The following is an 11,553-nucleotide window of genomic DNA, read 5'->3' as shown; positions in this document are numbered from 1 at the left end:
CCCCAGCTCTGGCCCTTTAAGAAAAAACAAACAAACAAACAAAAACCCCCTGAGAAAACACTGGGACTCACCAGATCCTGCAGCAGCCAGCATGGGGCAGTGGGGATCACCCTCTGCCTGGCAGCACCCAGTGAGTCAGAGCTTTTTTTTAAGTGCCACAGGCAGCCATTGCCGGGGCTGGGAGAGCCAATGGGGGATGGGTCTGGGTGATTTGGAGATTTGGATTTTTGGCTGGAGCTGAATCTCCAAATCAGATAATTTGGCCAAATTGATTTGGGACAGCGATTTGAATCACCGAATCAAATTACCGTCCCCTGAAATTAGCCGAATCCAAAGTGAATACTAGCTACTTCACAGAGGCCTATAACACAACGCTTTGTACATTTCTTCATTACCTTTCTTAGGGGAACCACAGCATGCTTTACAAGTGCAAATTAAACAAAGCAGCAGTACTGCTGTATTTTATGGGTGGGGTCACAGACATTAAAGAGGCTTGCCCAAGTGGCTCTGTAGCAGTGCTGGAAATAGGAGTGAGAGTCTGGAGATGTGGATTCTGCCTTCTAAACACTTCATCTTAAATCCTCTGACTCATGAGTCCATGCTTTAGGCACATAAATTACTTCTCCTTATTCATTCTTTCTTTATAAAGCCAAATTGGGTCCTACATAGAGATGGAAACTGCTTCCTTCCTCCAGCGAATGAACATTCTGCTTCAGTAGCTCTGCCAAGCCAGAGAAAGAGGCTGGAAATCTGCTGCTCTTTGTTGTAAGCATTGTAATCCCATCTGTCTTCAATGGAGTGCACTGAACATAATTATTTCTCAATGCACTTCCATATCTGCTTACTACTTTCTGTTAATTTCATATGAATAGATGAAGGCAATTAGAAGTGCCTTCTGGTTAACTGTATCAGGTGATTCTCCTTGGGACTTTGCTTTTAACTAGGGAATAATGGTGCACAGAAAAGTAAGGGAAACATTTCAGTGACCTTTCCATGAACCCCAGGTCATCTTACAGTTTGTAAATTGAGATTCAAGGCTAACAATAAAGGATATAGCCTGGTTCTTCTGGTCTGATGCTGTATCCCTCTTCATCAAGCTCAGGTGAATTCTGAATAGGGTGTAAATAAACAAAGTAATTAGGGTTTTTTCTAAACATTTTACTGAAGATGTAGAAGCATGAGCTATTTTTTGTATGGGGAAAAAAGATGTCAAAGCAAGCACTGGACTGGTTAAATTAAACCTTGTCCAAGTCCAGGAAAGGTAGAGCAAGATAAAAAGGAACGCTTGCTTTGCAAGAAGTCTAATATGGCTGCAACTGCTCTTGCTACCACCCATATAATACCATGACGCAGTAAATGATAGCATGATTAACTTTGGCAGTGTCAGTCAAATACACTGTGCAGAGCTGAGCTGTCAAGCACAAGGTTGCTTCTTGACTTTGTAAATTAGATGATATTTTATGTAACCTCCAGAAGTAAGGGCGGGGATAGGAAACATAACTGAGAAGAGACAAAGTTCTTTGTGTAAATGTGATATCTTTTATTAAACCAACTAAATAGTTGGAAAAATTGTTCTTTGCAAGCTCTTGGGAATAAATGCCCTTCTTCATGCAGAGGGAGAGTCTGCCTTTACCACGGGTTTGAACTTTTAAGTTTCTTCTCTGTTCCTAACATTCAAATCACAATTAACTCTCCTTATTGCTTAAGGTATTTTATATTTAACAAGTAATGGAAACCAACTAGTTTCTAGGCAATTTTATACAATACAATTAACATGCATATATAAAATATATTCCAGATTAAGGATAGGTTTCAACTACTCATCTGCAAGGTGATAAAATATCTGAATTCATTTTTTTTTTCACAAAATCTCATTCTTACAATTGCCAGTTCTACTTTGATAGTAGGACTCACTTCATCACTTAGGTAGGCTCTGTCAGCATGAAAATTGATTAGTTCTCTATGACAATTTTTGCTGGTTATTGAAGCAGTCTCTCTCACTTCTGTTGCTGCATAGTATGCAAACAGCGGATGCTATTGTCAGTAGAACTAACAGTACATAAAATATCATCTAATTTACAAAGTCAAGAAACAAAAATTAAAGTGAGTGTGTGTGTATGCATGTGTCTGTGCATCCCTGATCACATTTGTAATTTTTAAGAGCCACAGGCAACTTCCAGAGTGAAGCACACATTGAAAACTATCAGTGTCTCATTAATGTTGCTTTAGTTTAGTAATGACAGTCATTTCCAAGTATGTTTGTTGAAAGAAAAATGGAGACTAAGTGCAGATATTACACTTCTTCTGGTTTAGGTAACTGGAAACTGGTCTATACTCATATCAAAACTGCAGTTCAGGGCGCATAGACCAGTTTCAAAATGGCAGATCCTAGTCTAAGATAGACCGGGATCCATATAGTATATCAGACTTATTTGAGTTACGTTGGACAGGGCTATTGAATGTCAGTACCAGGTCTGCTCATGAATCAAGGTAGGTTGTGATCTGCCAATATCCCAGAGACCTTTGCAAAGCCTCCTAACCTCCTCCCCCTGCCCCACAGGGAGCTGTCTCTGCCAGCAACAGGCAAGACAGAAGTGGGGGGAGGAAGGGGAAGTAGGGCTCGTGAGCTGCTGCGGGAGGGGGTGACAGCTGTGCACCCCACATTCCTGGCCTGAGTCTGGTGGGGTACAGAGTACCCCCATCCAATGCTGAACTCCTGGATGAACCTACTTCTCTGCAGCTGCAGGGACATGACTGTCCACCCCACCCACCTTCCAGAACCAGAGCCCCGTGCCTGCGGAGAAGCAGCTTCAGCCAGGAATTTGGCACTGACCCTGGAAGAGAAATCCTGCGAGTCCTTCCTGGAGCTGCTGCGGTGCAGAGTCCAGATTGTCCCTGCCTGGTCTTGAACCCCAGGACTCTGTGCTGTAGCGGCTCCTGGAAGGGCTCACAGGATTTTGCCCCCTTGGAGCCAGTGCCAAATTTCTGGCTGAAGTCATTTCTCTTCAGCTGCAGGGGCATCCCCAAAGAACCAGGGAAGAGGCTTCAGGCAGGAATTTGGTGCTGGCTCCTGGGTGTGTGTGGCCGGGGGGAGGAATCCTGTGAGCCCTCCCAGAGCTACTGCAGGGCAGGGTCCTGGGGCAGAGACACTCCAGACCCTGCACTGCAATGACTCTGGTCAGGGCTCACAGGATCCCCCACCCTCCCCCAGAACCAGATCCGAATTCCTGGCTGAAGCCGCTTCTCTGTGCACGCGGGACTCCAGTTCCTGGGTGAGGGGTGCAAACACGCTTCTGCAGCTGCAGAGAAGCTGTTTCAGCTCAGAATTCGGTGCAGCTCTGAGGGGAAAAATCCTGTGAGCCCTTCCCAAAGATGCTACAGCCAGAGTCCCCAGGGCCTGGGACACGGCAGGGACACCCTGTCCTACTGCCCGGGAATGGAGGGTGCACCACTGACACCACCTACCCGAGGCAGCTTGTGAGCCCCACTCCCCACCCCCAACCCCATCTCTGTCTTGCCTTGGGTGGACGCCTGCCCCCACCCTTGACAAAGCCCAGAGACCCCCATGCTGCTGAGGAGGTCGAGTACTCCTCTCTCTACTAGCTGCATGACAAATGACAGGGCAGCAGAGGAGGCGTGTGCCTGACAGCCAAATCAGGGATAGTGCAGTCATATGGCTGCATTTGGCTACCCGCCGTAATGGCTGGCCTGCTTGGAGGCATGTGGGAGTGCCGCTCGATTTCTGGCCTCAGCCAGTACAGGCTTCTGCCTATGTTCCCCAACTGGAGTGAACATCAGTTCTGTTCATTAGTGGTCCAGTATACACAGCTTAGAGAAATCTGAACTGGTTGGATCAATGCTGCCCCAGGCTTTTTGATGGTCTCTACTTAGCCTGAGTGCCTACAGAGCTAGCTGCATGGTGACATTTGAACCTAGCTATGGGTGTAAAGGCTTCATGAGATCTCCATTCTTAAGTGGAGACAATATGGCTACTGAATATGAAGTGTGAACACTGACCGGGGTATCTGAAAACAGTCTCATCTACGCGAGGGAGATAAATCTGAAGCTTACAAAGGTATTACAAATTCCCTTATCACACAGCACTGCAAGTCTATTACGCAAGGAAGGGAAGTCATTTGGATACTTACATATCGGTCCCAGTCAATCTCTGCGTAAAATCCATTTGGAGCTCCATTAGTTTTCTTCTGTAATACATTTGTAAGCAAAGTTAACATTAAAGAACCAAGAACATCAGAGCATGTCTGTATCTGGTGGGAGCTACTGAAATCTGTCATGTTAGGGCAGATTAGAAAACCTAAACGGGGCTGTTTAATAAGGTTGGATTACCCTGATGATCTTATACAATGCAACAGTCGTGTCATATGAATGACAAAGTTTTCTGTTCAAATAACGTAAAACTGATTTACATACATGTAAGGCAATTCAAAATTCACAGTTCAACAAATGCTTTGCCTTTCCGTTTGATCTTCCACACCACTGTTTTAATGAACTTTGCAAACATTTGTTAACTGAAACCTACACCACTCCTGCGAGTAAGGGAAGCAACAATAATTAATTCACTTGGGTGAGCTGAAGCATACAAACTCCTTTGCATAGATATAGTGCTGCCAAGTACTGCACGGCAACATGCAAACCACTGCTGCTTATAAACAGCTCTCTCACTGCAGCACATGAAGGATTTGTTATTTTTTGAGGCAGACAAGGTTCTTTGGGTTTTTTTGTTAAAAAGATTGCACCTGTAGGGGTAGAAAGGGACATTGAAGCACAAGAGTTAAGACACTGTGCTTCAGCTTGGGTGACACAAGGGATGAAAATACCCTCCTTGCTTAGCCCACCTTTGCTATTTCAGTCTCTCCTAGGAGTTACAGGGCATGCCAGCAGGCACCATTGTTTTTCTGCAGAAACAGAAATTGCTTTCTTACAAGAAGAAAAATTATATTCACTGCAGAAAAGGTGCCAAAATGGTGCAACAAACAAATGAGTGATTTTTTTCTACTCAATGTCAGAGGATGAAGGAGGTTCAATTTGATCTAGGATCAAATTCTCCTATTGCTAGCCACCAAAATACCTGAAAACCAAAAAAAAAACCCCCCTGTCATTATCACTTATTTAGCAGCCTTTATACTCTCTTAGTAAACTGGAATTCTTAGGTTATAAAACTTTAAGCCAACAAGTTAGTAAGAAACATTAATGCACTTTTTCATATGATAGGGTAGCTGAATGTCATGACCATGTTCAAACAGGAATTACTCCATATTATTTATAGTACAATGGTAAGGCTTACTTTAAAGTGGCAACATATCTCTTCTTCACCATAACACAAAAATGATCGTGCAGTTTTCTATGGTATACCACATACCTTCAGAAAATGAATCACTTTTCAGATCAACAAACTGTTTATCAGAGGTCACACTAAATACATTTACCCATGCTAAAAAACAACATCAGGCAATGCTTTGAGCATTGAAAATGGATGAATTTCTAATGTAGATACCCATTACAAGACAAATGTTCAAACTTGGGCACATAACCCAATTTCCCTCTGGCTACTAAAAGCTAGCTGGGAGGCAGTCCCCACACTGAAGCACACTCATGTCCTAGCCGGCCCCATCACCGTCTACACATGCACTGTGGCGGTGTACATTACTCTTCCATAGGATAGTACTTGAGTCTAGCAGTACCATCCTATGGCAGAGTTAATTAGTTTGCTCTGGCTAGCACCACACAGGTAGACAGTGCCATTTTATTGAAGAGCTAAGTAGTCAGCTCCGCAGTAACCGTCTCCTGTAGATGCACCCACTGCTTGTGTGTGTTTTTCTTTTGTTTTAAACAAATGGAAGCTTAAAACTGAGATCTGTTTTCTTACCGAAACTTTTTTTCCTCCTTCACACGCACACTCTGGTTTGTTATTGGAAGGTAGCTCATAAGGATGAGGGCTGGGTGGCTGGAATGGATTTTGTTTTTGTAGAAAAAATGTTAAAGTATGGGGTGTTTTTAAACACAAAAAAATTACATGGAGTTAGCATACATACTATACAGGTAAAAAAAAAGATCAAATTTGGTTCTCTTGAACATAAAATAAATATTGGTTTGGGACACATAAAAGGCTCTATTCAGCAGATAAGAGAACTGGTGGGTACTGAATGAAAGGTCACTATCCTTTGTACCTCAGGATACTGCAGCTCCCATTCTTGCTTTAGTAAGTATTAAAAGAGTCTCAGCTTCACATACTTTATTCTGTAATACCCCATCTGCATTGTCTGATGGATGACTTCCTCCCCCTCCATTTCTGATTGTACAGGCTACCTGCTATCCCATTTCTTTGGTGATCATTTCTTTGGTGATCATCCCTTTACTTTAAGCCTTAAGCTTCCAGCATGCTCAGTGGTATTGTCACACAAAGTATAAACTGGTTGCTACTACTTTTGCATCCTGGATAGTGCAAAACTACATGAGGCTTAGAGGGAAAAAAGATTTGAAAGGCCAAAAATATAAGACTTATTAGATCGAATATCTGAGCTCAGCCAAACGTCCGTGGTTTAGAACAGTGGTGCTCAACCCATCCAGCCTGGTGGGGCTAGATAAATGTGGCAGAGCCAGCCTGCGAGCCAGATCCTGCACAGTGGCAGTGGGTAGAGTGGATTCTTGCATGAGATCTGGCGTGACCCCACCTGCTGCACCCATGACCCCACTCACCAGAACAATCTGGAGTGCAGAGCCATGTAATCCAGACTGTGGGGTTCCCCACAGGTTTGTAAATTTGGTGGTGGGAAAGCAGAGGCAGTGTTAATTGCTGTGGCTCTGGGAGCAACAAACAATGCTACTTCTCCTCCGCTGCCAAATTTCCACTCTCACAGGGAGCCACTTCAGGTCAGATGACAGCTCCCTGGGCCAGAGGTTGAACACCTAGTTTAGAAATATTTCAGTCTTCTTGTAGTCCAGATGAGTGCTCTGTTGCCACCCGGGCTCATACCTTCCAGTAGAACCAAAACTGCAACACCAGTGACTTTTGTTACCAGATTCTCCTTCCCTTCCCAGGGTTTTTTGTTTGAGCAGCAATCCACTGCAACAATTTTGGGGTCTGATCATATCGTAGCTGAAGTCAATGGGTAGTTTTGATGCTGTCTTCATTAGGAACAGGGCTGGACCTTTTGGTCTAGTACATCATTCTCGCTGCTAGGCTCCATGAAAAGAGGGCATTCCTCGTAGTTCTTTGTTGCTTCAGGAGGTGCAGTGTGGTTATGTCTGTGTATGTGAAGATGAAGATGACAGAGAGAATGCTCCACCCAGATATCAGAGCCTCTGGGTAAGTTAGTTACATTCATATGGGATCTTTGGCTAGGTACAGACATTGCACGCAAACCAGTATAAGTGATCAGAAACCAGTCTAAACCTGTAGTAAAACAGAAATTCAGTACACGCAGACTAGTTTCATAATGGCAGAACCTAGTCTAAGATAGACCTGGATGGATGCAGTATTAGACTTAGTCGGTTTAGGTTAGAGCAGTATATCAAACTTCTGTCCCAGGTCCTGTGCAGAATTGCCTTAGTTTGCTGTCCTCTAGCGTCCCAAGCACACCACGGGGCAATGTGCTAGCCTTGGCTGGTGCTTATTTGCTCTGGGTGAGCTCCAGGTCAGTCCCGCCCTGCCCTGTCCCAGGCCCATTGTAGACAGAAGACAGAAAAACCTTTGCCTCCTGCCTGAGCAGCTGGGGGAAGGGGAACCGAGTCCCCCATGCCTGGCCCCATACCGGAGCCAGCAGAGTGTGGTGGTGGTGGTTGCAGGGCGGGGGGGGGGAGGAGGAGGTGACCCTCATGGCAGGGTCTCCATTCCCCCGGCTGACCCTTCTGACAGCTGCAGGCAGGAGGCGCAGCTCACAGCAGTACATCTGTCCACTGTGCTGGGAACCAGGGGTGGGGAGCAAAGGAGCGGAGCCCCCCACAACATGAATCTGGCCTTTCACCTTTCAAACCTAAGCCAGCAAGTTTGTTGGGGGGGGGGAGGGGGGAATCTGCATAGCAAAAGGCTCTGCTGTCCACCTCCCCACCCCTGATTTCTAGCATAGCGGACAGACATGCAGCCCTGGTCCTCTCCAGACCTGAGCTAGCATAGGTGGGGGTCCCATGCAGCAAGGGGGTCCATTCCCTCCCACCCCTACCAGCCACCACTGACAATGGATGTGGGGGCTGGGCTGGACTGAACTGGCCAATCAAGGGTTGCCAGCTGCTTAGCTGGGCTCAAAATTTTCCAGCAGCCTGCTGGGAGGTGTGGGAGAAAGCCCACCTCTGTGCCCTCGTCCACCCCAGCAAAGGGCAAATGCAAGTTTTGTTTGCTCCCAAAATTATCTAGGGTGCTTAGAAAAAGCTGTGAAAGATTCTGCAAGTCTACCTCAGGCTTTCTGAACTTTTGTACCTAGCCTTAGAGAGAGGAGAAGGAGGAAAAAAAGATGAAAAGAGGGAGTATTGAATGCAGGGAAGAGATAAAGCAAAACTTCTATTTCAGCTGGCACAGAAAACAGAAGAATGAGTCTGAGAACCACAGGACAGAGAGAGCAGAGGACAGGAAGAAGAGTCCAAAGGAGTGGAGAGAAAAAAGGAATGAGAGAATAAGAGAGGGTTAAAGACTAAGGAAAGATCTGTACATTTCACGCATCTGGAAAGCTACATTTCCCTCCCTTCCTGCTGAATAGAGCCTTGATTAAAGTGTTACCCAAAGTGTGATTCTCTAAACTTCATTACTGCTATTTCTTAACAGCAAAAAACAGAGGGCTTTATGAATGCAGGGTTGTCCCAAAGCTAAGGATCTTGGGTCAGATGTGAAAAAAACAATGCCTGCCAAAGCTGTGATCAGACATTCCAAGTTTTTTATAATTTCATAAAAGATGTATGTCCTGAGATTTCTAATGGTTGGTTGTTTTCCACTCCAGAGCTCTGATTCTGAGCCTGATACAGAACAACTGCAAGCAGTTTCACAGCTGCACCAGTTTTCCTTTCGAGCTATTTGAATGCGTTTCCGATTTTTATTTTAAGCAAAAGCTTGTTGAGTCTGAGTGCAGCAACTCTTGAAAACAACTTACAGTAAAAGCTGTGTCTGAACCCAACATACTTCTTTGCAAACTTGAAATTAACAGCTAAATGACTCTTGGCCCATCTAAGTTCCAGTTCTAGCAGGGACGTTCACTCCTAATACTATATATTAAAGCAGCAGTAATTTAAAAAGTAGCCACTTTTGTATTTTCTATTTAATGTAGAAAATAAGCAAATAATATGCATAGAAAAATGTTCTTCAATTCATCAATAAACCTGAATATATTTTTAAAATTAAAAATTTTTGTATGTAATTTGCCATATAACAACTCTTTTTCACATAAAAATAAACATTAACCATAAAAGAGCAGCTTTCCCATTCTCAGTTCTTTTCAACATGAAGTTTGAACTGTTTTTGGAGAATTTTAAGTAGATTTATGTTCAGAAAAGATGATTTATGTGCTGTCACTAGGTTGACTGTGTTTAGTTTTAACAGAAATAATCTAGCCAGGCAAAATATTGAACTCTTCATCGATTTAAACAAAATGCTTTCTAATGAAAATAGATTATTTAAAAAGTATTTACCACATTAAATAGAACTAGAAAGTGTAAGAATTGCTTATGCTGGTTTGCAGAGGAAAAGAGCATTTTGCTAGGTGCACACAGAATGCCAGAAGGAATTTTCATAAACAGAATTTGATTCGATACTTACAACTCCATCCCTGTCTGGTGATCCTCTGCAAAACAAAGGAAATACATATAATTAGTCAAAAACAGCCTAATTTTCTCTTTGCTCTTTAACCACAGGAAACAATTTACTTAGTCAATTCATAGGAACAGAAATTTTTATCATAAATGTTGTCAGCAAGTGTAACTCTCACATAAATTGCTATTCATGAGAACTGCATGACTTTTAAGTAATGTCATTTTTATCTATGCCTCAGACACTATGGTCTACATCTAAATTGCCTTTAGTCAGGGAAGTACCACGTAGGCAGCTAACTTTAGGGCCAAGTACAGACGGTTAAAAATCCAGAGGCTGAATTGATTCAATCTTTGCAGGTTAGTCTAAACTGCATAGATTGAACCAATAAACAAGTGAACAGACATTCACTTTTGATTCTGGAAATGCAGCCACGTGCGTGCAGCGATTCAGGCCAGAAGCTGGGGGTGCTAGCACATGCCTTGCTCCTTGGCTGGAGCAGACAGCTTGGGCTAAGGCTAGACACCTACCCTGCAAGCGGAGAGGGCTTGTGTGGGGGAGGTACAAAGCATGCTGGGGACTGGGAGTTAACTTAAATGTGGAGGGGATCTGGGACAGAAGTTCAATAAATCAATTTAAGCTAAATCAGTTCAGTTTGATACTACACCCAGCCAGGCTTATCTTAAACCAGTTTTGGCCATTTTGAAAGCACTTTATGTGCTCTGAACTTCTGGGTTACGTACAGACAGACAAAAAGCCTGAGGCTGAATCAATTCAGTCTTCACAGGTTAGTCTAAGCTGTGTAGATAGAACCAATAAGCAAGTGAAAAGACACTCATTTCTCATTCTGGAAATGCAGCCACATGCCTGTAGTGGTCCAGGCCAGAAGCCGGGAGGTGTTAGAGCATGTCTCCTTGCTGGGCTGGAACACAGACCTTGGGCAAGACTAGCCCACCCAACCTTCAAGGAGGGGTTTGCAGAGGAAGTGCAAAGCATCCTGGGAGGCTGGAGGACTGAGAGCTGACTTGAATCTGGAGGAGAGCTAACTTGAATCTATTCCCCTCTGCTCAACAAACCTTGCCCTTTTGAGCATGCTCAAAACAAACTTCTTGGCTACTTATGCTCATTAATGACCCTATTCCACCCAGTCAGTTGTATAAACTCTTATGTATAAAAGTGTCCAAATCGTTAGTCCAAGAAAGCCACATCTAGTGATTGTCAGATACTGGAGAATGAAGAGGAGGTCTTCTTGCCTTTTTAGCACAATTGCCTAGCACTAAAGGCACCTGTCCAGGGTGGGAGACCAAGTTTCTAGGTCCCCATCACCTAGAAGGGTCTGAACCTACATCTTCCACTTCTCACAAAAGTACCCTAATCACCAGGCCACGGATAGGCATTCTCAAGCATATCCTCCAACCTTCCTGTTGAAGCTGGCCCACTGGGCAGCCAAGAAAGGTACATGTGTCCAGGAGACCCAAGCGAGTGCCACAGTGAGTTGGCACAGCCTTGAAATGAAAGGGACCCTGGGCTCTGGCCTCTATTCTTGCTCCCACTTCTGCTCCCAGTGGAACAGAGCTATCCTGCTGCTTCCTATCAATTTTATCCAATGACTGTTAAACACAAGAGTACAGTAACCCTGTGGAATGAAGTGGGAATCTACTAATAGTTTAGGATGAGGTATGCAGGACAAAGAAAGCTTTATGCTATGTTGATGTTAGAAATATTATTAGAAATGCATTATCAATAGCTGTTAGCTCCCATCAATAGTTGTCCTTTGAATAAGTACGGCTGCCAGCCTTCCT

General features: G+C 44.0%; 1 protein-coding gene across 1 annotated transcript in view; it reads right to left on the bottom strand.

Moving 5' to 3' along the window:
• SGIP1 (SH3 domain GRB2 like endophilin interacting protein 1) overlaps positions 1 to 11,553 on the bottom strand; it is a 200,262-nt gene that overhangs the window by 96,409 nt on the left and 92,300 nt on the right. Inside the window, exons 5-7 of the mRNA XM_019531590.1 lie at positions 9,761 to 9,785; positions 4,149 to 4,205; positions 1,055 to 1,109 (exon numbers count right to left, since the gene is read on the bottom strand). Of these exons, the coding sequence (XP_019387135.1) occupies positions 1,055 to 1,109; positions 4,149 to 4,205; positions 9,761 to 9,785 (137 nt within the window). The remainder of the gene's footprint in view (positions 1 to 1,054; positions 1,110 to 4,148; positions 4,206 to 9,760; positions 9,786 to 11,553) is intronic.

This window comes from Crocodylus porosus, unplaced genomic scaffold, assembly GCF_001723895.1.
Source record: "Crocodylus porosus isolate Cpor-Errol unplaced genomic scaffold, CroPor_comp1, whole genome shotgun sequence".
Lineage (NCBI taxonomy): Eukaryota > Metazoa > Chordata > Crocodylia > Crocodylidae > Crocodylus > Crocodylus porosus.
The sequence above is the reverse complement of the archived record's forward strand: the minus strand, read 5'-3'. Positions and strand labels throughout refer to the sequence as shown.